Source organism: Ptychodera flava, chromosome 7 (genome assembly GCF_041260155.1).
Source record: "Ptychodera flava strain L36383 chromosome 7, AS_Pfla_20210202, whole genome shotgun sequence".
Classification (NCBI taxonomy): domain Eukaryota; kingdom Metazoa; phylum Hemichordata; class Enteropneusta; family Ptychoderidae; genus Ptychodera; species Ptychodera flava.
Genome location: NC_091934.1, coordinates 26,270,553 through 26,297,995, shown reverse-complemented (window position 1 = coordinate 26,297,995; position 27,443 = coordinate 26,270,553). Strand labels below are relative to the sequence as shown.

The following is a 27,443-nucleotide window of genomic DNA, read 5'->3' as shown; positions in this document are numbered from 1 at the left end:
CACAGTCCCGCTGCGAGCCAACGCATAAGCTTCGTCGGCAGTTTACGACGACACCGACCGGTGTCGTAGATTTAGCTTGCAAAATAATGAACTATATTAGCCTTTGAATAAATAAACTTATATCATCTTTATCATTGACTATCTGAGACTCATTCTGTGCGCCTGCTAACTTTCTTGAAGATAAGAACACGTATTTTCGACCATTTTCCCGTGAGCCGTCGACGGTTCTACGATGTTTGCTCGATCGCGCGTACAACGCATTGAATACGTTGGAGGTCAAAAGTTCAAATTCAAGCAGGAACCATCGACGACTCACCGAAAAACGGTTGAAAATACATGTTGTCATGGTCGGGCTCGTTAGCAGGAGTAGAAGATGAGTCTCAGATAGTCAGTGATACAGTAGGTATAATTTTATTTTTTGCATGCTTTATCTATTTTATTATTTTGCGAGCTAAATCTACGATACCGGTCGGTCTCATAGTAAACTGCCAACGAAGCCTATGCGTTGGCTCGCAGCGGGACTGTGGCGACGACCTCAATCGCGTTCGATACACGCCACAAGTACCGCTGCGATATCACAGCTAGTCCATATGGAGAGTTGTCAGTGTCAGTTTCCCAAAGACCAGCAACCATGATTACTTTGATTGATTAAAAAGAAAAAGATCGTCTGTAGCTGAAAAATTGGGGACCTATTTCTCTTTTAAACTTTTATTATAAAAATTGTTGCCAAGGCCCTTTTAATTCGAATTTCAAAGTTTTATCGGAAATAATTTACCCAAATCAAGCTGGTTAATATGTGAAAGGTCGCTACATCGGTGACGTTGTTTGCAAGATTTTAGACTCCATACACTTTACAAAAGAAAACGATATTCCTGGTATTCTACGATTTTGCCAAGGCATTTGACTCTATTGAGTGGCCTTTCCTTTACTTTGCTTTAAAGAAATTTAATTTTGGTGAATCTTTTATTCTATGGGTCAAAGTTTTATACTGCGATATTTCTAGTCATTATTCTAGACAAGGTGATACTCTTTTACCTTATTTGTTTTTAGTTTAGAAAATTTTTCCATCGCCATTCGTCACAACAAAACAATTAAGGGCATTCAAATCAAACAAAATGAGTTAAAATTGCACAATATGCAGATGACACCACTCGAATGTTATCAGATGTGAAATCTGCTGCAGAATTTCTCAGAATAGTTGACTCATTCGGCAACATCCTCGGCCAGAAGATCAATAAGGAAAAGAGTGACGCACTACGGTTAGGTAGTAAGAGAGATTGTATATACACACATTAATCGACTCAATGTACCGCATCATTTAACAAAGGTAAAAACGATGTGTGAAGTTGCTCTCCCTCTACTACCTATGACTCCACGGGAACCCATGCCAAGTTGCAATGGTATTCTCCAAGTGACCGTTCAATGTTTGTTACAAAATGTTTACTCCAGTACTTCCGTGTTATGCTGAAAACAAACTGAAGAGCACAGATCAAACTAGCCCTGCGTACGATGCTGTGTGTTCCGCTGTGGTGAGCGGGGCTATTAGCTGTAGCGGAACACACAGCATCGTACGCAGGGCTAAGATCAAACAGAACGATGCAGTTCAAACAGAACGACGCAGGTCTAACAGAACGACGCAATTACAAACTGAAGAGCGCAGTTCAAAACAGAACGACGCAGCTCAAACAGAACGACGCAATTACAAACTGAAGAGCGCAGGTCAAAACAGAACGACGCAGCTCAAACAGAACGACGCAATTACAAACTGAAGAGGGTCTGTGTCGTTTTCGGCCACGGTAACCACCTCCCTCCCTCAGTTGGTACACAGTGGTACATTCCACTGTTGTATCAATTTTACTGGTTTGAAAGCCAGTCTTAAAGTACCATTAGCTGTAGGTTTTGACTTTTTTCACTTTTTTTTAAATGAAAACTGCAGTTTCTTGTGTACTCCCCAAAGCATATTGAGGTGCGCTGTTGAGCTTGTCAACTCCGCCTGTTCCCGTATCGAATGCTGTGACATTGTTGACAAGTTGCATTCTAGTTCTGACCAGAATTCATCTATCAACAATAACAATGTGGTCTATACATGTACAGGCTGAATTGACAAGCTACAGCGCTTACAGGCAAGCCTTGCCACTTCGATGCCTGATATGCATGTTTTTTTACACACACTAAACGTTTTCATATCATTAACAGGAAGGAACCTAATGACTGGATTGTTTGTACAGGATAAACAACAGAAACCGACACCGAAATATATCTGACATGTAAGCCTTGAGACAGATTACTATCACCAGTCTGGGATGCAAATTAATGTCTTTACCAGTCCGGGTCAGCTCCAAAATTGGAGACGCTATACCATAATATTTTCCCCTCTCATTATCCAATCAGCGGCCAGCGCGCCATCAGTAAAAATTGTATTTCCTGGCAACCTCCACATGCGTCCTTCGTTACGTACGCCATACTGTGTCGAACTCCCGCGCCGTATTCTGTCATAATGTCGAACAGTTGTGTGGCCACTCTGTCAAAACACAATTTCAAAATCGCGTACCAGTTTTATTCTGGCTAAGACAACCAAACCCCATATATCGCTGTGATTCCTAGACTCTGGCTTGAAGTCCTGCGAAATATAAATCGTGTACCTACACAGATCGTTCAGAATACCCCATTTGTATCGGAGATGGCAGCGATACAAATTCTACCGTATGGGGAACAGTTGTGTGGCCACTCTTTCAACACATTTTCAAAATCGCGTACCATTTTTAGTCTGCGTTTGACAACTACAAAACAGGTATCGTTTTAAAGCTCTGACATTGCTCTTCTTTCTTGCAAAATGTTATACGCGTACCTAAACAAATAACCTTTATAACAGTATTTCTAATAGAGATGACGAACATCCACAAAATGATTCTCGGTACTTGAGCGAAATCGATAAACTGGGGGTAGAAATGAATCGTCAATATTTCGAATATTTGTTCACTAATCGGACTCCTTGTTGGACATGACCTTCTGCAGAACACGTGGATTATGTTGACTGTCGAAATTCGTCGAAATTCACAAGACAGGGGCTTAATAAGCGGCCCAAAACTGCCGATCACACTTGGTGGGTAATTTGTGACCCAGCGTGACCTGTACTTTATTAATGATGTAATCTGGTCGATGATTGGCTGAATGCCGGAATACATTATCATAATGAGTCTCCAATTTTGGAGCTGACCCGGACTGTTTACGACCAGATGGCTATTGACTCACACACATCCAAATTAAAGTCAGGCACACTATTGCAAACAATCCAGTCATTAGGTTCCTTCCTGTTAATGATATGAAAACGTTTAGTGTGTGTAAAAAAAACATGCATACCAGGCATCGAAGTGGCAAGGCTTGCCTGTAAGAGCTGTAATACAGTGTGACTGAGCATGCTTTGGGGAGTAGGAAGAAACTAGTTGACATTTAAAAATTTAAAAAAAGAAAATCATCAAAAATTACAACTACTGGCCCTTAAGGGCCACTAGATTTTAGCATCTTTAGTTTATACTCTGAGCCAGTGGTATCCTTTGAGTTTTCAAAAATATGGCCATGAGTAAGCAAGGGAGGAAGGCAACCAAATAGATGATAGTTGTATCCACAGACACACTTTTATTATCAAAAAGTCTATTGTCAGTATCAGGAAGCTGACTGTGGTTATGTTGGAAAACATACAGTATATAAATATGCTTCAAGATAACAGGTTTTGAGGTCTTCTCATAGTGTAGCTCAAAATTCATAATTTTTCAAAATGACTCACTTTACAATATTGCATTCCGTCTTGTTTCACTGCAAAAATTGCCCATCTGACCACGCTTACTGCAAATTATTTGATTTCAAGAATGTTCACAGAAATCTCAACAAGAAGTTTAACAAGTCTTGATGTGGACATCCACATTTGAGTCCACTGTCATTCATGCTGTTATTTCACATTTGGAGACAATGCGTAAAAAGCAGACTCGCAGATCAACCGATTCAGAAATCATATCGCTTTCTCTCAAACTTCTTATTCCTTTTGTAGCCTCGGTTCCTGTTCATCTTCTTAAAGAGGTAATCAATTCTTTTCATCATGTCCTTGTATGCAATGGGTCCCATGTCTTTGCCGATGAATTTCCTCTTCCGGACCAGCATTTCAAATTCTGAGCCCTTCCATCCACGTATCCACCACGGCCCGACGTTGACATTCTTTCTGAGTTTGTAAGACCCGTCTCCTAGAATGTCCTTGAAGTCATTCTCTCCGAATAAAGCATGCTCTTCATCCCATCGGTCAACTGGTGTTTTATTATCTATGGGCGGTTTACGGTTTGCATTTGCAGTACCTGAAAAAAAACCAGACAATAACATATATTTATTATGTACCTTGTGTGTGTTAAGTATGCCTCCGGGTCACTCTGATTGGCGTGTGTGAGCTCTAATCCAATCAGAGTGCTTATAGATGGTTAATGCCGAGATGAAGAGCAGATTTAGCAGGAAAAATCAGCTAAAAGAACAAATTCAATGAATAAATACTTGGATATAATTACAAGAGCAGTCTTCTTTCTCAGAAACATTGGTTAATAGAACTGTCCTCTCGGAGCATATAGCGTACATTTTGCCATACTAGCTTTGTCATTGTCATCTGCGCCATAGCAGAGTACACATACTACCTATCCCTCTTGTCAACAATGATCATTCCCAGCCACTAATTTCCATTTGATTACGACTGCTAAAATTTCGGTTTTACTTCTTATGAACAAATGCTTTATAAAGTTCAAACCTCCTACTATTTCAAGGACTTAATTTATACATTTACCTTTCTGGACTTGAACTTATAAAATTAGGCTTTATCATTCAGAATATTTTGGAATACTAGCTTCCTCAAAGACAACAAGTACCATCACTACTGAAGATGATAATTGTGATATTTTGTTGTAGTTGTTGATGTTGACGACGAGAAGTGTACATGATTGATGAGAATGATGATGTTCAGTGGCAACACTGCGGATTGAGATTTGATCTTGTATAGTTGAAAGATTTTTATGTAAAGACACATGAGCCCAAGGTAAAGATGATACCGGAAGGTCTAAAGAAAAGTCAAATTAAAGGCCCGTGAGCTGTAACTTTTAACATTTTATTTACCCTAAAATAACCCCCAAACGTCTCGAATGTTGATTGAATTCTTGCAATTAAGCGATATACCCTTCAACTAACATACTAGGACAGTCACAAACGACACAGAACGCAAGGAAATTCTCGCGGTATCGCCTCATTTTAAATGTACCGCCATTTCGCAAAAGCAGTCACGTGACAAAGAACACAGCAAATGCAACGTCACACGGAGGACGAGAGCGGGATACTGTGCGATGTGGTAGCGTGACCCCATTCGCAACTCGACAACAATGGAGTCTACACATGAGGTAATGTAACTTAGCTTATGTCTATTTTGTAAACAAACTCACGTGTTTTCTGCCCCCTCAAACCTAGTATTTAATGCTGATTGTTCTCCAGTTCGATGTTTCATTTGAACAAAGAGGGTGTTACAACAGTTGTAGGCATAAACGATGCGATTGAAATGACAAGGAACTAGAGCTTGTTTGTGAATTTGGCCCGGCCAGGCGGCCGCTGGTCGCAGTCCGGTAAAGCGTACGGGTAGCTGCCCATCGCGTACGCTAGAGTCTCGTTGTGGTTCGTTGTTTCGCATGGATTTCCAGAACTAGTAATTCGTTTTGAATCTGGATTTACCCAGAATGGTTTTCAGTTAGCGATACGCCGTTCGGGTTTTGTAATTACGAACGTATTCGATTATATTTGGCTTGAGTGAGCCATGCGCATGATGCGTGAACCATGGGCGGCATTGACCAAATGCAGTCGATCTTATTTCTGAACACTGTCAATTTCCGAGTCATTTTGCAAAGGGATTACTTACTTCACATAGATTCGGAATTATTGTGTGAATAACTTTGAGTTTAACAATGCCTTTCGTGTGTTTTTAGTCAGCTCTAATCGAACTGTTGAGACATACGGCCCCGATCCTACTTCTATGTTTGAGAGGACGAGTTTAGCAAGCTTCGTGATGATTACGGTAGCATTACAACCATGGAGGTAGAAAGAAAGGTACAAGGCGGCTGTGTGATGTGTAGTACAGCTGTAAACTTATGCAAACTCGTTTTAGAAATTTTCTTTTCAAAGCGATGAACTTTGAGCATGGAGAAAACGGCGTTGTTCGCACTTGTGACTATAACGTTGCTATGGTGATACAAAAACAAGGACAAACAGCTGTTTTATTGTGATTTGTATTTTCGCCATGGCTTTTGATTGAAGTACAATTTGCTGGGAAATTTGAAGGGTAAACAACACATTTTCAGTGGATTTCTCTAGGGTCTATGATACAACATAAATGACAAAGGTGGTCCTTTTATGCAGTGGCTTTGAAAATGTCAAATATATATGTTATGCATCAAAAGCATATTTCCTTCCAAATTTTTAGTCTGACTTTACACGTCTTAATTTCCACCAAGAGTTAACCCCCAGTTTACTTGCCATGTTATGGTCAAGAATTAAAGTAAAGTGTCGACTACTTACTTGGCTTTGTTTAGAAGAGAAGATGGTCACAAAGAAAAACTCAACACTGATCAGTGACCGGCAGAGTGCAGTATATCTACATTTGAATCTCCTTTGTAATTTTTTGATTCTTTCATTTTGCAGACATCACCGACCGATTCTACTGATAGTTCTGTAATAACTGAATCCCAAGCAAGAAGAGGGAGACAGGGGTAGAGGGAGAGGCACAGGGAGAGGGTGAGGACAGGGACGCAGAGGTTGGGGCAGAGGAAGAGGGGCTAGATGGGGAAGGCTTGTGACAAGAGCAGATGAGGCATTGCGAGATGTGCAGCAACGGAAAAATACTCTTCATGTAAGTAAAATTTTTGCTTTGTATACACACCGTGATAATGGGGCATACAGATTGACATCAGCATATAGCCATTGCAATATATAATATCATCTTCTTTTCAGGAGATGCTGCAGAAAATGACACCAGAACAGAAGCATGATCTTCTGTTGCAGGTGGTTGAGAGGGACATAAGTTTAATATTTGACTTTGCAGTCCTATCTGAATAGGCTGGAGAATCCCATCCTGGACCTTCACAAAGCAGTCAAGATTGATGTGTCCGTCAAAACTGTCGGCAGATGCCAACCCTTGCTGAGAGAAAATGTTGTGGGGAGGTGCCTGGGCTCTGTATCTCCAGATTGCTAGTCAGCATGTTTATGAACTGAATGCAAACAAGCAGACAGTTTGCCATGGAATTTTTCTAAGAATATCATCATACAAGTTATTAGGGAATTCCTACTTTAACCATATTGTCCCTACCCATGATCATTTATGGGCTGAATTGTCAATTTAATGCAATAAATCCAATCAACTGCAAGTCATCCTTTGCGTTTAGATCAGATCTGGTAAACAGTCTTGATGCATATGTAATAATTGTTCTAAATGTGATGAATACCAACTGACTGAGATGGAAAGCCATGTGTGCTGGGCAAATTATAATGTAATGACTTTTGGATACGTAATGCTCTTGAGTGTTGAGAATGCACTGGCATGGTCACAGAGGAATTCTAAAATGTAAGACGAGACTGTTACATGTGTACATAAAAATCCTCATTTTGGTAATTCAAAGGAAGAAAACCTCTCAGAAGATCAGCATAGATACTGTAACAGTGTTACTGTTCTTCCAAAAATATTTTTGAGACAAGCAAACTAGTACCAAACTCAGAACTTTGGAAAGGAAGTAGAGATCAATGAGAATATACTCAAAAGCAATACATATTGAAACAAATATCATATTTTTCATGATTTCAGAGTTATCTGCCTTGACGAAGGAGTCCTTGCAGTTGCTAGAGCCTATCGGATGGATATGATGGCCACCAATGACTTTGATGACTACCACAAGTGCAACAGGCATGCTGCATACCAGCAATTTATTTTGTGGGAGCATGGGAAACCTGGCGCAGGAAACTAGAGTGATACCAGGTTGCTGTGTTTGGGCAATAAGAGATAAATATCCTGATCAGTTTGGTCAATATACAGGGTTCATTCCAACACATTTGCATAAAGGGAATTGCATGCATCATTTTACAAGTGATATAGCCACTGCCATACACGATACACAGTGCCAAAACTTTCAGGGCGTCTGTGTCTTGTGTACAGTGATTTGATGTAATCAGTTTGTGGCTATACCACTTGTAAAATGGTGCTGAATTGCATAATTGTGACAAAATGATAACAAGATATATAGCTCATTTGAACACAGCAGCTTGGTACCTCCCATTTGGCACAGTACTTGATATTTCCTATACATGTTAATCATGATTTATACACTCAGAGACTCTTCAGTGAAATCTACAAAGTCTCCCCTGTGTACACAAATTCACAGACTGGTTTCTTTAATTCTGAAAATGTACTTTTAAGGACACCATTCTTCTAAATTGCCATTTTAAATGACTCAGAAAATTATGCTTGATTGGGAAGGAGATAGTATTTTCATAAATTTCCACTGATTGTGTCCTCAGCCATACAGAATGTGATTGAAAGTAGGGAGACTAGTTGCACCTGTTTCATGATACAAAAGGATATTGTTTCCCCATCCACCAGAAAGACAAAAGAAATTTACATGCTGACTTTTCTATCTAAGAGAATGACCTCTTCAGTTTGTCATAAATTGCTCACCAAAAGTATGGCATTTGTCTAGAGGGTTTGCCTTATTGCTTTCAGGCAGAACTGAAAAAGTTACAAAAATTCTAATGTCGTGTGTAGAAATCAAACCAAATTGTGGGAATTTATTGTGTGGTGTATGTATATATACCAGGGGGAAGTCTCATGAACTGTACTGTTTTAATTTGTTGACCTCAACATATCATGTTTACCGTACCATCCATTGTATTGGTAACTGTTGTGTGTCAAGTAGTTGTGGAGTACAGTTGGCTTTGGCCAAACAACTGTATCACCCTTTCATGGTGATGTGTATTGGTGTGCCACATTTCTCATTTCATGTACAAATTTGAATATCTGCTTCCATCAAATTCATCAATGGCTATCTTCATGTCTACGGAGCAACTGATGTGAATTTTTCACGCAAAGTTTTATATGTACACTTATTGTTGTACACGTTTATTTGCATACATGTCATGTATTTACAGAGACACTCGTCCAATAACCAGGATTTTGCCAGTCCTGGGGACAGACATTCCTCAATGTGACAAGACATTCAGTGCAATCATTGTCCTAATTTTTTTATTTATTTCCTGCCTGAGTTCCCAGTAAAGTACCCGAATTCAGCCTATAAATAGGGGTTAGACCTGAAAGGGATTTACCCTAATTGTACATGAATTTTTTTCTTATTTTGAATGTTTTATCTTGCATGCTAACTGTCTCATTTACTGTAAAAAAGGTGAAAGCTTTTTTTAAGATTGAAAACAGTGACAATGTGTTGAATAAAAGGTAACGTTTTAAAATGTATACAATTGTCATGCTTTTTAAGAAAGTTTACATCTCTACTAAAAGGGAAGATGGTAAATGTAAATGTATCCATATAGAGTACTTTCTGTACATCACAACTTGGGCAGCTACAGCATACTGAAGACACCATTCAATTCACAACATTGCACGGTAGTTTGCAAAACCTGAAACTGAAAGGAATAAAATGTTAGCAGACTTGTGTGATGAAAATTGAAGAAAAAGGCTGAACAATCTAAACATCTGGCATTATCAGTTTTTTGCTTGTCACCATGACCGAATGGCTGAAGTAAGTCTACAATCATGAGGTTTGAATGTCCATGGATAAACAGAAATTTATTTTGGCTCAAGACAGATACACTTGTAAAGCAAATGGAATTTTTTACTTTGCTTGAAAGGATCGATAGTTACACCTTAATTGAATCATGTTGAATACAAATCTTAGATCGTCACTTCCTACTACCATAGACCCTCTTTTTAGTGTCTGTGCTACTACTAACAAGTATTTTCTGTCTCATTAAGCAAAGATGTATCCATAGTTCGGACAATTTATACAGAAAGGTTACACAACAGGATAATTATTTCCCATGACCAGATGAAACTGATGATGTGCACGAAATTTCTTGCTGTACTGGCTCAACACAGGTGCAGCCAATTAACAATGCACTTTTAAAGGGGTCATTACTATGACAAGATATATTGTGCATACAAGTAATGTGAACTGACTAATTTTAAGTCATGAGAGTAATTAATTAGTTGTTCATAATTTGCCCTGTCACTGAAAATTTTTCGACTTGCTCTCCCGCACTCAAACTTCATTTTTACCCTCTCCCCACTTATTTTTGCCTGTTTCCCTCCCCACTGTCAATTTTTGAAGCTCCCCTGCCCTGTGGCGGAAAAACTTTCCTATTTCCCCTGCCCTGCAAAAAATTCCCCCCTAAATTTCGTCATTCCATTTCCCCTGCAGACATGCCCCCCTAAATTTCGTCATTCCATTTCCCCTGCAGACATGGAGCTACCCTACCCTGTGATGAAAAACCCGTTGATTTTCCCCAGCCCTGTGAAAAAATTTCCCCTTTAAACATAATGGCTCAACTTCCCGTCCCCATTTAAAAGTAGCCCCCCCTCTCCTCGTTTTTCGCAAAGCCCTGCCCCGGGACAACCAACCGATATCTGCCCTGCCCGACAATAAAAATAAAATTGCTCCCCTGCCAGCTAAAAATATGTCACCTGGCCTACCCAAGCAAAATTAATAGTTCCCCTGCCCTCAAATATTGCTGTAGCTCCGTTAGCTGCACCTGTCACCACATGTTACGAGAGCCGATGTTTGCCAACTCGTAACATGCGCTTAGAACTGGCGGTATTAAAAACAGTAGCAATAGCAGTCGCTTGGTCCGGGGAGGACAGTGACTTTACTTCGATTCTTGTTGTAACTGCGACAAGATGTGTGAAACGATTCAGTACGTAACTCACTGTGTTGTAAAAGCTTACCGTACGCGAGTATGAGATTTTGTTGTGATTTCTATTCAAGCTATGGTGTTTCCTAGCATTTGGAGAGTCAAAAGTTGATCTTTCAAAGGCTAAAACGTGACCTTCTGTGAATATTAATACATGTATAGTGAATTTATCAAGGCATCGTTGCACAACCCATGGTGCGTCAAGCACTCGCACGCACTATTCGACACGGTATATTGTGTACAGTCACTCGCTGTCCGGTCCTATACTTACCAATCAATTAACTCCTCCGCCAAATCGGGATTTGTAAGCCCTGTTTTTTCCTCTAACTGAAGCCATCTCCCGATCTGGTTTTCGATGTCTAGTTTGCTAAGGCGTTTAGACGCATTAGTGCGCTGTTGTCTCCATTCCTTGTCAGAATCCGATATGACCGGGCGTACGTTTCCCACTGTGAGACGCCATTTTCTTGTGCGGAATCTAATGCGCATGCGCAACACTCACACTTTATGTGTACTCTTGCGAACTCAAGCCATGGGCGCCGCCATAATCGGGTGCGGCACCGTTTTATTATTTGACTCGTTCAAAGTTACACGTGCGATTTGAGTACATGGCCAATAACACGTCTTTGCACACCCTTCAGTAAGTTAATACACATGAACTAATTCTAATTTGAATGTAAAATCATGGAAATAATGCAAAAAGTTACAGCTCATGTGCCTTTAAAGTGTTGGGGGGGGGGGGGAGTGAGGGAGTGTGATACGATGAACAGGATTTTATGTGATGAGCGCTTCCATACCATCCCCCCGCCACCATGTATATACATAAGACAAGTTGAGACACACAGCTGGAGCTTCACCCTTGAAGTTGACCGATTAAACCATTGTATATTAAGAGGGGTTAGAGCAACTGCAACTTGAAGAGGGGTCTCACATCACACATGGGGAGAATGTGTGACTCACCGAGTGAAAATGTTCTCGTTATGCGGTTACACCAAATTTGTGGCAACAGCCTGGTGGCCATAGAGACCCTCTGAATTATGTTCATTTTTCCGTCGTTAGAAGGCGTCTCCGAACTCTAAATCCAGTTGAAAGTTGTCGGCAAACACGAACGCTCTTTCTCAGAGCATGGAAGCAGCCATTTTTTGTTTGGCCCAAAATCCTTTGCGGCGTAGCGGCAGTTTCGAACATGGTGGCACTTCCGGTAAGGTGTTGTTGAACGGTGCTCAGTAAAATATTTCAGAATTTACGTCAAAGTTGTTGTTTTTAACGTTCCAAAAATGAATTTTTCAGAACTGTTCAAACAGACGAATAGTCTCTGTAAGTTTTCGCCGAATGGACAATATCTGGTGAGTACAAATCCGTAAACTTTCGTAAAGCGTGATTTTGATCGACTTGCAATGAATGACAAGGTTGGACATGTTTACATGTCATCAGAAACCGAAGGCGAGAAGGTACATGCTGCACGTATTGTGTAGTATGGCCATACTTTTCTGCAGATCTGGTCTGTTTCCATTTTTCCCAACGATTAAAAATGTTATATTCTTCACGCTTAGAAATGGAAAACTTTTGTGCCGTCATACCACTGACGTATCAAAACATTTCCGTGTACTGACTCAGTACAGGGACTGTCTATCATGTCACAACACCGTTACTTACGGACCACAGTCTAGTCGCTTGTGATTCCGGAATCTGCCAGATAGCCCTCATGTCTGTGTCATGGGGACTGCTGGCGTTTACCGAATCACAAACGACTGTGCTATGAGTGACCCAGTTTACCATAGCTGGTTTTCCAATGGGGATTCCAAGGATATCTGCAGATAAAATAATTTGAAATGTTTTGTTTTCACCCAGAAACGACGCATGTGACCGCAAGTAGTCAGTGATGGATCATAACCTCCACAGCAAACCTTTCGAGTGAAATTGATCAGGGCCAGGGTGCTTTGGCAAATAGTATCTTAGGGCTCAGTTGACTTGTGTGAGCGGTCCGGTTGGTTGACTAGGGTACTGGGTGTAGTGGAGTTGGGTACTTGGTCCAGTGACAGTCCCTCTATCCACCGGTCTGGAAACGTGGCTGGTTTCTTTGTGACACTCCGTGATATGAACCAACACACGATTCACACCTTAACAAAGGACACTGACAATGTTCAACTGGCCGCTATATCGATGTCGCTACCCCACGATCCTATGACAGCCGCAATGTGATCGTTCAAAAACATGACGTTTGTGGGTTGTTATTTTCAGAATATCACAAAACATTACAACTTGTTCACTTTAGAAACACTAAACAATTTATTTTTCATTAATGGGTAACGTTGCCCCTCTAGATAAAGCTTGAAAGGGACCACACATTATGGTTGCATTATGATCACGATCGAAAAACAAAATGGCCATGCACTGTTCGCAAGTGTCATGGACTATTGCCCGAAATCAAGAAGACAGGCAAAATCAGCTGAATATTAACATCGACAGCTGAGTAGTTCATTACCAAACTTTTTATTGTGTTGACATGATAGCATTTTGTAAAAGGTATTTACTGTGCCTGAGCGCGAGCGTACGTATCGAGAGTTCGCCATATCACAGTCCCTCTAGTGGATAGAGGGACTGTGGCCATATTGACGCTGCATGGGAAAATGTGCGACCACACAACTAAAATCTACATGCATTTCTGCAGTTGTCTTTCCTATTCTGTTCAGTTAACAGACATGATTTCACAGAATATTACACAGAAAACATATTTAGATCATATTTGGAGACACTGACTACTAGCATTGCAAGTGAAATGGACGACAAATTTTCCGGTGTGTTCAAGCCGTGCCTGAGCGAGCGTACGTATCGAGAGTTCGCCATATTGACACTGCATGGGAAAATGTGCGACCACACAACTAAAATCTACATGCATTTCTGCAGTTGTCTTTCCTATTCTGTTCAGTTAACAGACATGATTTCACAGAATATTACACAGAAAACATATTTAGATCATATTTGGAGACACTGACAACTAGCATTGCAAGAGAAGGGGGACCACAAATTTTCCGGTGTGATTCCAGCCGTTGCTTGTGCTACGTACGTCAACACATCGCAGCGGTCAACCCCAGAAATTATCGCACACTATCATCATTTACGATGGGATAAGGATCACGAAAAACACACACCGGTTTCAGGATATGATAATTTCTGTCTTCGTGTCGTAGATAGACGCAGAGAACACTTAATAGAGCCAAAAACAGCGAAAATTCGAGAAAAGCGTACACACAATCGGGGACTGTGGCATGCAGGACAAACCCAAGCTACGCATTATCACGTGACTGGCCCTGGTATCGCGGTTCGGCTGTGCGGTCTAGGTGATTGACACCTTTACAATAGGCGTTTCCAGACCGGTGGATAGAGGGACTTGGTCCAGTGGACAAGGGTATGGGGTCCACACTTGACTAGGGTACTGGGTCCAGTTGATGCAGGGTCCAGTTGACCAGTTACCATCGTCAATCCTGTGATGTTTCAGGTATCACTGAGCAAACAGGCAGGGTAAAGAAGCTGAGGAGGACAGTCGGCAAGTGGAACAGACATCACATTTTTCACTTTCAGTGCTTAGACCATCAGCATGCATGTCTGAATTGTCAAGCTGTTTCGATGAAGTATAATTTCAAACAATTAAGTTGTGAGTTAATAATCTTTCATCATGTACCTTTGTCATTTCAACAGGCTAATTGTGTCCAATACCGTTTGATTGTACGGGACATCAAAACATTACAAATCGTACAGCTTTACACATGCCTAGACGCAGTACAGTATATTGAGGTAAGAAGTAAATCAACGTGTGATATTTGTCATTTGGTTGGATTCATTCCTGAAACCCAGGATGGAAGGAGACATAAATAACCTTGGAATAATACTAGTATGACAGTTCTGTATATTATATGTATGAAAAATTTTACACAATAACTTTTAACTGTTTAAAACAACATATCAAATCAGTACAACTTGAAAAAGAAAAAACAAGGGAGTGAATGTGAAGAATACAGGTTGGAGGTAGAAGTATCAAAATCTTATCAGCTTAGAGTCAAATGATAGAGATATATCTGTGATGATCATATATGTAGATGCCAATTGGCGGTTACTGGCTTGTTACTAAATATAACTGCACGCGCGCAACATCAGACACTGCTGCTGGAAATGCTGACAAATTTTGTCGTGGCTGTTTCAGCAGCTCGTAGTCTGAGCCATTTAATATGTCTTTAAGTATTCACTGTTACTCTAGTAGTGACCTACTAAGTGGTGTTGTCATTCCTGCACATGCTGGTTCCAAAAGTGTAATCTGTAAATGCGGACGACTATTCATTTTTGCATATCGATGACAGAACAGTGACATCATTTGCCAACCAGCCCTGTTTCCATAGCAGAGACTGCTCTGTTCCAAAATGCCATGTATCTGTACCGGTACATGAAATAACTAAACAAGCGTAGAGTATTTATTTTTGTACAAGCCTCAGTATCTCCAATTCTAATTTCTTGTGAATATAAGAGAGACTCAGAGTGTAATTTTTTTAATACCTCTTTATTTCTACCACAGTGGTCATCTGACTCCATGTTCATACTGTGTGGAATGTACAAAAGAGGAATTGTACAGGTTGGTCTTGTCTTTTCTTTACAGTCTTCATTTGATGTAGATCTGATTTTTTGTGAAGACAAACTTGTGTTTCACAATGTTGTATCCTTACTCAAAACTGTGCAAATGCACTAGTTTCAACTGGGCATACTTTAAGGGGAAGGTTGTGTGTCAGCGTAGTCTTCAAGCAAATCCATAACTTTGATAACAGTTTCAGTGGAAAACAAAGGACTTACACTATGTAAATACTCAATTTTTATCAACAAGAGCTCATGGGAGAACCAGGGATTGAGGACTGCTCCTTTAAGAAGCCATATCATCCTTCTGAAAACAATCATGTTTTGTTAGAGGGCCCTCCCTTAGCTTTGTAAGCAAAGGACCTCCTAGGCTCATGCTGATTTGTAAAATTGTGCCAGTGCAGACCCAACTATGAAAAACAGTGCACTGTGAAAACTGTCATAATTTATATACTGTCTATAACTTTCAACCAGGTGTGGTCTCTTGAGCAGCCAGAATGGACGTGTAAAATAGACGAAGGGTCTGCCGGGCTTACAGCTGTCAGGTGGAGTCCCGATGGAAGACACATTCTAACCACAGCAGATTTCAACCTTAGAATCACAGTCTGGTCTCTTGTCAACAAATCAGTGTCTTACATCAAATATCCTAAAGATGCAAAACCAGGTACGTGAAACCAAGTTGTAAGTCTATCTTAGAACAAGAAACAGAAATGGAATGGAAGTGAAGAAAGTTATTGTATTCTAACATTGCTGTTTTCGTCTAGATTCCAAAAGGAGCGATTGAATCATGCATTTGGTCGAAAAATCTGCATGTGTGACAAATACGGTATTACTATTCAGATGTCACTCATCTTGATCTGTTTTCTGCTTTCAGCAAAAACCATGACTTTTGCGTACACATCAGTTTATTTTACAGTATCATCAAGAGTATATTTCTATGTGGCTGTCATATTGCAATATGCATAGATATCTTGATGTTCCGAGCACTTCCTTGATTATTTCTTGAAAATGTGAATACTATTGCATCTTGACATGTTGTAAGTATGAAGTACCAGCATGTTATTTGTTAAACTTTCTGAATCATTCATAATTGTTTTATCAAAATTAACCAATGAAAAAATCCTGATTTTAAACAAAGAAATATTGGATTTGGTTATTTGGCAATTTCTTGACAGTGTTTTGTGTCTATCTGTAACTCTGCAGGCTTCTCCACAAGGCGATTTTGAAGGATAAGGCACAAATCTGGTTTGCCAGCAATCTTTTCATATGTTAATGACCATACAAAAGAATACAATGTCATAACAAAACTGGCCGGCCGTCTGTTTTCACTAAGCTGTGGAGAACACTCTTCCAGAAAAATTAGTTATTTAGATATTCTAGCATATTACATATGCTTTTTATCGTGACTGCAGTAAACTGGTACATGTATTGACTATGACTTGTATCTTTTTTCATGGATTCTTCCTTTATGGCACAGCCATGGATTTCAGCAGGGATGGCAAATACATGGCATTGGCTGAACGCAGAGACTGTAAAGATTACATCAGTGTTTTTGTGTGCAGTACCTGGCAGTTAGTAAAAGTAGGTATCTCACTCCCATTACACTGTTCTCTTCTAAAAGATAATTTTGTACTCACTGCAAGGTGTTAGATATAGGAATGTGACAGTCAGATGCCAGTCAATGTGAAACAAGCCAAGTTTCATATTACAGTTAGGTTCATGTATCTGTATAATTTCTGTGAAATTCACACAAGATCTGGTAGAGCCTTGCCGAACCCAAGTTAATGGTAAATTGTCGCATACAACATGTTTGATCTAACATAAGTGCCAAAATCTTTCTGAAACATGATTTAGTGTATGAACCTCTTCCCTTTCCTCAGTAATTTAGTCTTTACCCTTTCACTACAATGGTTTGGTCCACATCTGTTAGTATTTATGGTGATTGTGGACCTGTTTATGGGGAAATAAGGGTGAGCAGGTTCAGTATGTGAACATCTTGCCTTTCCTCAGTAGTGCAGTCTTAGGATTTTGCCCCACCCAAAACCTCTTCCATTCTCTTATGTATACAAACAAACCATTGGTAGTGAGACGGTTAAGACATCGAGAGATGCCGTACCTCATTCTGAGTGCCGTACAGTGTTTGGTGATACGTTATCTGACGTATGAACGATATTGCAAGTATTGCATATAAGGTCGCTGAGTTCTCCAATTTTTTTTTCGGATGAAAATCCCTATTGACCACTGAATCATTCTTGTACCATCTTCGCACAATTATCTGCAGCATTTTGAAACAGACACCAGGGACCTTGCAGGGATATCCTGGTCACCTGATGGTAGGGTGCTGTGTGTATGGGACACCCCTCTTGAGGTAAGAAGGGACCATTGATTTGCCTGAAGCATCCGTGTAGGCTCTCCTGCAGAACACTGGGTACAATCTTCATTTTGAAAACAATTGGGGTTTCTTAGGGGTCCTCCATAGCTTTGTATAGGAAGATGACCCCTTAGATTATGTTGATTTGTGAAATTTTGTGATGTTGGCCCTGTAGTCTACAGTTTTACTGCTCTGCATACTACTTCTCTACAGTGCCCTCACATTTATTTGGCAAGACTTGATCAAATAATGTCATTACAGATACAGACAAGAACTTTCAAGGATACCAACATCATAAAGCAATAATATAACCTTTATTGCAACAATGCCAGAATCTCAATTTGGTATGAATTGAGCATAACTTTGCTGCTCAACTTTTCTAGAATGAACTGGTGTTAGACATTCATCATATATGAAGTACAAAAGTAACAGAAAATTGCATGATATATTTTTCATTTCCAGTACAAATTGTTGCTGTACTTAGTGGATGGTAGATGTGTGGCTACATACAGTGCCTATGACTGGGCTCTCGGGATTAAGTCCGTGGCCTGGTCACCGACGAGCCAGTTCCTGGCAATTGGAAGCTTTGATGAAAAGGTGAGAATGAAGTTGAAGACAGAAAGAAAGCTCACAAAGATTGCTGATGTTTATAAAATAGATTTCTTTTCGTATTTCATGATTGATACATACCATAAACCAGCACACACTATGAGTTTATACACATGGACAAAGTGATTCAATTCTGTAACATGTGCAGTGAACTCTACAACCGCCGCAAACCTCTTCACACTGTATGGGTGTTCTGAGATCTCTTGTTTCTGTACAGCTAATGAAACTGATCCATAAAATGAACCATCTCTGCAAATGCCAGCTCTTACTGGTATTCATAAATCAATGTGTACACATCAGGTCTATTGAATATTTAGAAATCCCATGGCAATGATTTGATGTGTTTTTGATTTGAAGACAAGATAAGAATTCAAATTTTTCTCAACTTCCAGCCAGTCTGCGTTATGATGTCATATATTTTCATATATTTTTTTCATTCCAGTTTCACCAGCTGACTTCTAGCTTTCTTACTGACTATTTGTTGTCTATCTTTTATACTTTGTACATGTATCATCTAAAACTGATGCATTACCCTGTGTTTATTACTATTCAGGTTCGAATACTGAATCACATCACATGGAAGACGGTGGTGACACACTCACATCCAGTAACTTTAGATAACGCTGCCGTGGTAAGGACCAGACATTTCATCTCATTGCCAATATCAACATCAAATACTAGACAGTCAACAATAAATGATCAGACATTCAATGAAATATGCTACAATTTGGGTCAATAACATCATTTATCACCGATATTTCATGCTGAAATGCAGACTATTGAACTATTAAATTTTCTTTCAAAATCAACGACTTTGAGAAATTTCCAAATTACACACCTGTTAGCAGTCATGCGTGATTTTGCAAATAATGTTGGAGCCACCATTGATGATTTTGTAATCTAGCTAGTATTACAGGAGATCCCATCCCCTTAGTTCAGTAATGCTTGAAACTTAATACCGATGGCTCCTATTTACATGTACCTTTTCACAGGTCAACATTCGACATCGTAAACTATAGTTTTGCAAAATTCATTATCAAGCAAGGGTTCGTTTTGATGAAATTCAGTGTTGTTCCACTTCACCCTGTAGTCTGCTTGAAACAAGCCCTTCATTTCGATAAGCTTTCTGTGTTATCCCAGTTCACCCCAAAGTCTGTTTGAAACATTTTAGGGGATTTTATTCTCAGCCAATAGAGCAAAATTTGCCAAATGTGATCTCCACACGAGCACTCAGATTTCAGTGTGCGGATACATTTGCGTGTTGTTCTGTTGTGTCACATTCTGCACCTGCTTTCATAACCGCCCAGGTTGTTTACAAAGAGGTTGAGAAGAAACCGCTGTTGCTCCGAGGTGAGACGGCACCACCTGAGGGATTCATATTCTCAATACAAAGTAAATGTAAGTCACAAAGGAATATTTAACCCTTCACCACCATGGTTTAGCCCAAACCCATTGTTAGCAATGGTGATTGTGGGCCTGTTTACAGGGAATTGGGGGTGAACAGGTTAAAAACAAACACTGGATACAGACATCAGATTGAGATCTGACCCAATAGCTCTACGCAATACAGTCAAACCTGTGATAGCAGTCAGCCTAGCATGGTGGTCACTTTCAGGCCGCATTACAGACCCTCTAAGAGATATCATCCCTCTTATGTTGTCAGGGGTCCCCTTTCCGTGGTCTTAATTGATAAAAGTGCCTTTGTATTATAGTTATCAGCAATTCTGATTTCATAGGAAAAAGGCAAAAGACCAGATTTATTTTGACTGGTTTCATATATTTCTACATAAAGATATGGTGAGAAATTAAATATGATTTTTCATAGATAATCAATATGTAGGTATTGCAATACACTGCTCTTATCTGATATTCACTATTCATTGTGTTGCATGCCAAAAATGTACTGCTGTACCCATGCATCTGTTGAAAGCAACCTCCACAATTTGGTCACTTTTTCTTGCTGCAATGGGTGACTGCTATGCACCGGTTTGAGTGTATTAGTAATTCTTCAATGTGCACACGACAGCAGTAGCTTTTTCTCAATGCTGTCACAATGTATGTTGAAAATCAAAGTTTAAATGTCTGCTAATACTGCGTTATCTCACCTCCTTTCACCATATAGAGCTTCTTCAAAACATTGACATTGTAACATGCTGACATGGAGGTGGGCGAAACACACTGTGTACCTTCAACACTGCTTGTACAAAACTTTTTGACAGAATTTCTGATACCCACCAAAATGAAGTGTATGCTACTGATCTAACAGCTTCTCTCACATACAGCAAACAGCACATCAAGAATTTTATTTCACACTTGCATCATGCCCAGCCAACATAATTTGAGTTCATAGTTGATTTTCAGAATATATTCCTGGTCACAGAGAAAGCAGAAAACAAGAAAACTGTGAAGTTTTTCTCCTTTTTATGTAACTGTCCAACTTTTCTTCACCATCAGATGAAGTCTTACCAGGGTCAGTACAGGTCCCAGCGGTCAAACCAGACCCTGATAAAGCCAACCCTAAGATTGGAATCAGTAAGCTGGCCTTCAGTGGTGACAATAGATATTTATACTCAAAGAATGGTATGTAAAAGATTCGTCAACCCTTGATGATTTCATCTGTCACTAGGATGACTTCAATATAATAGCTTTGCTCATCCTCTGTTATTCCATGGAAAGAAAGAAAGATTTAAGTCATATTCTGTGTCTTCTTCAAAATAAACACTCATCTCTGTGTCAAACCCTGTAATTATTCACAGAAGATCAGTCAATTACAGTGCAATCATCAGACTCAAGGAAATTAGTACATTGGTGACAAACAGGTTCATACGAAACAAGGCAAATAACCATGAACAACTTTATAAGTATGACTCTGTAGTTTTCTATGGTGAAAGTACAATGTAGACTAGGACACAAGAAAATTGGATTGAAAGGAATAACTTTTGTAAAACCAGTCTGCTTCTCACCAGCTGAAAAGCTGTACAAAGAGTGGAAGTGACCACATCAAGTTGAAGTTATTCATGCCAAATGTCTTTAATGTTATATTGTGCATAGTATTTGAGTATTAGCAGGTGAAATGTAACAAAATATTTTGAAGTGACATGTTTCTCTGTTTCCAGATAACATGCCTAATGCTTTGTGGATCTGGGATGTGCACAAGCTGTCACAGATTGTGTTACTCATACAAGCAGGCCCCATTAAATGTAAGTGTACTTTTGTGTGCTTTCAACACCTTCACTACAAAGAGAGAAATAGACATGAATATGAAAAGTTTTGACGCAATTCTTCACACAACAAAAAATACCATATTATGGTACCTATGTTACATGTTTTCTTCATGACTTGAAGTTTTAGCAAGTTTATACAATATGTGTACAAAGCAATATGAATCCAAACCGGTCATTACAAAGAAGTCTTCAAATACAGTCAAACCTGCAGGGTTCGCGGTAGAGGTCGCCACAGTCGCAAAATGCGACTAAAACTTGTTTGTGGCGAACAAAAACCCATCGGCAATCGCCACGATCTGAAAAGCGTGGCGACAGCTGATTTCTATAGTCAAAATTGATAAAACAGTTCAAATCTTAATGCTTTTCCACTAATATGCTAAAGACAACATAAAAAACTCTTTATTTAAAGCACTTACTTGAAATTCTAAAGGAAGACAAAATACAGAAAACAGTTGCAATTACATTCTCGCGATCTCGATCTCCATGAACTGGCGTTCCGATCACGTTGATACTAAGATAGACAACCATAGCCAAAAGCAGAAAACTCAGCGACGATTCCGAGCTTTATTGACACAGTATTTCATATCGCAGTATCAAATCAAACTGATTACACAATCCCTGGATCAGCGACATTTTAGTGAAATTTCCACATCAATCATAACTTGAAAAAAGTAAACGTGAAACAAAGACGTCGTGTATGCTGTCGATCAACAGCATAGTGTGAACCGTAAACAACTGAGCAACTGGCATGTGCATTGACTGCACATAAAAGCAAGTCGACATTGCAATATCAAACGGTCTACATCTTGTGGAAACAACGACATAGCAGTGAAAGTTGTAATAGTCACCGGTAAAAACTCTTCACTGATGAAAGGATAATAGCGTCAAACAAATGAAATTGAATATTTAGAATAGGAAAACCAACGTCGCATCGTGGCCTTGAGTGAGAATAACAATGGCGGATGTGCGGAGTGGGACTATTCTATTACGGCAACGGGGGTACGGAGGGACACAGATTCATGAAGGTACTGGCAAAACGTGCCATTTTCCTAACGATGCTGTCGCGGGAACTTCAATGTCTCATTGTTGTAACACCTTTTTAGTAGTTTTTCTGATCGGAAAAGTAATTTTACTAACTGTAATGATCTATTATACGCTCATCACCTTTCTGTATCGGGGTTTAACTAGGGTAGGCATGTAAAGAAAGTGAAGTAAGCCTTTATTGAAATCCTATCCCAAATGGGGATCTTGATCATAAAGTGCAATACAGGTTTTGCAAAATCAACAACAAAAGAGTATATATAGATGAGGATGTAACATGTTCATCAATATTTTACTCTTTTTCATTTTTATTTGGTCTGAGTTCAAACAATTTTCCCAAATCACATAATGATGATTTGACTGTTCTTGAAAAATGTAATTTATAAGGTCTTGTGTGTCTCTGAATGTGTTTTTACAAATGTTTAGTTTACTTAAAGATCATGTCTACTGTCTGTGTAGCCTTTGCAGTGAAAATAGAAATGTATAGTCTCATGTATCTTATATATAATATATATATATATATATATATATATATATATATATATATATAATATATATATATTATATATATATATATATATATATATAATATATATATATATGCATTTATGAATGTATCACATCAAAAACGTGAGGACTGAAGCATGTTTCTACCAGCATTTAGTATGTGTGGCTAATGAAAGTTGCGTGTGGCTAATAAAATTAGGACCAAATTAGCCACACTGAGTAAGTGTGGCTACTAACTTGAAAATCCTACCGCTAACCCTGTCAAACCTGTCTTGGTGCTCACCATAACAGAGAAGTCACCTTGCAGCAGCCACCTCTCATATGTGGTCAGTGACCACATGGAATTGCTCCAATTTGGAACAAAAGCTGTGAATGACCACTCCTGAAATTCCTTGAATGGAAAGCAAGAAATTGGTCTATTTAAACTGATTTTATAGCTGCAAAAGAATTCTTTCAGAAATTACATACATGCATCATAATTTTCAATAGATTTATGATTTTGAACTTTGTGACTGCTGCTCTCTGTTCATAAATTCACCATTCAGCAACCACCTACTCTGAATGTAAATGTCACACACACCCTCTATACAAAGGCTACCACCACATAATGGCCACTTTGTCTTGGTCCCATGGGTGACCATCATACAAAGGTTTGACTGTACCGGTACTTGATTCATGGATTAGAAATAAAATAATTTTTCTAGCCCTTGAAGTGTTTGCTGCAAGTGGTCCAATGGTCAATCTTTTGTCAAATAATTTTATAAACAAGTAGGAAAAAAAAACGACGGGCAGAAACGTAAATGTATCCTATAACTTTTCTTCCAGCTGTCGAGTGGGATCCATCTCATCCAAGGCTGGCACTATGTACCGGAAATAATAAAGTGTATCTGTGGTCCCCAGCAGGATGTGTGTCTGTTGAAGTGCCTTCTGAAGGTGAGTCTGCCCTCTGTGTTCATTTTGATATTATGTTTAACAGTCATGTACAGACTGTGCAACTCTTCAGGACTACTGATGATCCAGCACCATCCGCCGGTCCATCAACCCAATGTCACTTCTGAGACACATTGTGGCCACTTTCCTCCAGATAAGGCAAATCACACGACATAATCCAATGTTTAAATCACACAGTCACAGACATATCCAAGTTTGGTGCAAAGGAGGCTTTATTAACAATCTACTACTACTACTAAACTAACAATCTACTGCCCCCTGTTAAAAGCAAGACAGGAAGAGCAGGTAAAGGCAGGGAACAACTACAAAAGAGAGCTCAAAGTATCTCAAAACGACATTATTACAGAGGGTGGGTGGGAGGGCAAAAAACACCCGCAGCCTCAGCTATGACAAAACAGAGTGAACGAAAAACGGAAAAGGCGGCAAGCCATGTGGTGATGTTGAGAACAAAGCTGATTGGTTGCAAGTGGTCATATGACCATCTGAGATAGCGCGATTTAAACACCGCTCAAAGAGCTAGTACGAAAGTCATATTGCCAATTTTTAGTTGTGTTTATCGATTTTTAGTGTGCTTATTCAGATGTGGGTTTTGTACTAGAGCAGTTTGGCGCCACAGGCAAGGGCATTTGGATGTTGATTTGTTTTATGAAGTGATCCAATGTGGCCAAAAAAGGCAGTGTTTGTGACTTTAGTAATACTCTGTTGCATACTGATGATAGACTGAAAATTTCAACCTGTTGACATAAACAGGTAGATGTACTTTTTCAAAAAAGTCTGTCCACAGGCAATTTTCACTGACTCAGATTGGTAGGTGAATGCCCAGCCAACCAATAACGTAGAAGCTTCTAAGCCATTGCACATTGCCAGAAGTACCAGGCTGGGAAAGGGGAGAGAAGGCATTTTCCATCGGTGTTTGATATTCACACAGGGAAAGAAGGTATTTTCCATCCGTGTTTAATATTCACACATGGAAAGAAGGCTTTTTCCTTGCCCTGTTTGATATCCAGTCTCATTTGACTATGAACCAGTACTGTGTTTTCATTGCAGCTACTTTCCAGGTGCACTCCTTGAAATGGCACCCTAACGGCAACGCTATCTTACTGATGGGACGTGAACACATGTGTATGTGTTTCATAGATGCTGACGAAGACAGCTGAATTCGAACACCGCCACCATACATGTAACATCTTTTCTTAGAAAGGACAATGAGCAGATCACCTTTCAACAAAACATTTGAGTAACCATGATGTAAAATCGTTACTCTGGATTGATCTTTTATTCTATTTATTTTCTTTCGAAGAACTTTGTTTGTTTTCTGTTTGTCTGTCTTCTTGTTTACTGTCAATTTATGATTTCATCACATCAGTGTATTCCAAGCTTGGTTTTTGATATCTTCCACTACCAGGGGGTCTGTTAGTTTCAAGTGTTTATGTTTTGTCCAATGTACTATAGTTCCAGTGTACATTCAGTTCAATCCACCTATAAATCTCCTATGTTTATGATCTTCCAAAAATAAAATTTCAGGAGGAAAAGAAAAAATGCAAGAAAATCCAACTGCTAAGATTTCTTCTGAAATACACACATGCATGATGCTCGAATATGGGGCAATGTATCTGTGGCTATTTTGATATAGCCTTACCCAGCATGCACTTTGGTAGTAGTGCGTGCTGGGATAGCTGGTTCAGAGATCGAGGTAGGGGAGCTACTTCTTTTCAGAAACGAAACAGCATGAAGATATACAGTGTTTCATGCAGGATGCTGCTGTAACAGGAGTGTACACGATATTGATCAGAAAGTGGCTTGATTTTGGAGTTTTTCCATTGTGGGACAAAGCCCCTTCAGTGTTAAGGTAGTATGCACCTTGAAAGTAAAAGACTTAAACTTTCGCTCTAATTTTGCTCAAGGAATCTTTCAACCATTCCTTCTCAAAATCAAACATAAAAATAGGGGGTCACTGTGAAAAATTTGGTACTGGAGAAACAAATTTCCAATGATATACCGATATTTGAAATTCAAAATGGCTGCCATCCTTGTGTTAACTCTATGGAGAAAAATAACATTTTTGATTTCAAAAAACTAAAATGTAGAAAGTTTTTCTTACTCTAAGGCCTTCATAATGAACCCCCACAAGAGGCAGATCAGAAAAGAATTGGAAAAGTGTGGGGTCCAAATATCTGTCTCAGAGGCGCATTCTACCTTAACAAGGCTGGGCATGGTTAGCCAAACTGCAGGTGTTGTGAAGCCAGGACAAACCCACTTGGCATATCTAAAAAAGTCAGCATTTGTTCTTTTACATTGACAAAGCATGCACAATTTTTCCTTCCAGAATATTTCTCACTTTTTGTCAGTTTCAAATCATGAATAATTGTCTTTTTTTCCGATTTATTTGCCATTTCTTCACACCCCTGTCACGATAAAATGGCAGCTCCCTAATCACACTGGTATGTCATAGCACTGCCACATATCAATACATTACTGAAACACTGCCACAGTCATTCAAAGATAGAAAACTTTCTAATAATATTTGCTGTATTTAAATAATTTATACCAAGATCTTATACTCTTTAAGATGTTCTTCAATTTGCCATTTTTCACAAATCTAAAATACCTTTTCAGCTATTTTACCTTTTCTTCCTTCAGCGTTGTCCGTACTTGATATAAACTGTATAAATATGCCTTCACTGCATCTTTTTCCACATGCTGGGGAAAGTCTGTACAGGTTTCTTTTGCTGTATATCTGAAAAAGTCCAATTAATCTTTCATATAAATTTGAATAAAAAAATATGTATGTAACTGTAATGTGCTGATGTGTTCATTGTCATCTTCTGCCTTAGAAGATGTATGAAAATAGAAACAAAATTTTGTCAGCAAAAATTGTCGCCTTCATCTCATATTTTGTGCTTCACTACCTGGAGTGCCAGTCCCAATGCCTGTGCTAGTAAGTGATCAGTCTGAAAGATTCAGCCTTGTAGGGGCGCTCTGCGACATCTGACCCTACACTATGTCAGAGGCCGCAGAGCGCCCTCATACTGCTGTATCTTTCAGTCTAGTAAGCGATTTGCTTACTTCCCGGGGACATGGTTCACAAAGAAGTATATATTGGTACACCGTCACAAATTACACAAAACTAGTCAGTTTTTATTGACAAA

General features: G+C 39.3%; 2 protein-coding genes and 2 long non-coding RNA genes across 5 annotated transcripts; 2 read left to right on the top strand and 2 right to left on the bottom strand.

Annotated features, from left to right (window-relative positions):
• Positions 1-3,606: 3,606 nt before the first annotated feature.
• Positions 3,607-12,125, bottom strand: LOC139137124 (large ribosomal subunit protein mL51-like). The gene is made up of 2 exons (XM_070705083.1): positions 11,932-12,125; positions 3,607-4,343 (listed from the first exon to the last, which is right to left on the bottom strand). The coding sequence occupies exons 1-2, from the start codon at positions 12,014-12,016 to the stop codon at positions 4,000-4,002; spliced, it is 429 nt and encodes a 142-aa protein (XP_070561184.1). The 5' UTR covers positions 12,017-12,125; the 3' UTR covers positions 3,607-3,999.
• On the top strand, positions 5,325-9,525 carry LOC139137113 (uncharacterized). Of its 2 annotated transcripts, none has more exons than XR_011553316.1 (3): positions 5,325-5,420; positions 6,709-6,916; positions 7,865-9,525. It is a non-coding gene; the product is annotated as an uncharacterized lncRNA (long non-coding RNA). The 2 variants fall into 2 exon arrangements; XR_011553317.1 differs by lacking the exon at positions 5,325-5,420 and adding an exon at positions 5,969-6,117.
• LOC139137114 (uncharacterized) lies at positions 9,143-11,691 on the bottom strand. Its single transcript, XR_011553318.1, has 2 exons — positions 11,246-11,691; positions 9,143-9,690 (listed from the first exon to the last, which is right to left on the bottom strand). It is a non-coding gene; the product is annotated as an uncharacterized lncRNA (long non-coding RNA).
• LOC139137123 (WD repeat-containing protein WRAP73-like) lies at positions 12,122-27,163 on the top strand. Its single transcript, XM_070705082.1, has 13 exons — positions 12,122-12,317; positions 14,671-14,766; positions 15,539-15,595; positions 16,066-16,255; positions 17,069-17,172; positions 17,873-17,959; positions 18,425-18,559; positions 19,125-19,202; positions 19,879-19,969; positions 21,026-21,151; positions 21,688-21,771; positions 24,169-24,276; positions 25,342-27,163. Exons 1-13 carry the CDS (start codon positions 12,249-12,251, stop codon positions 25,449-25,451), a joined length of 1,335 nt encoding a protein of 444 aa, XP_070561183.1. The 5' UTR covers positions 12,122-12,248; the 3' UTR covers positions 25,452-27,163.
• The last annotated feature ends 280 nt before the right edge of the window (positions 27,164-27,443 follow it).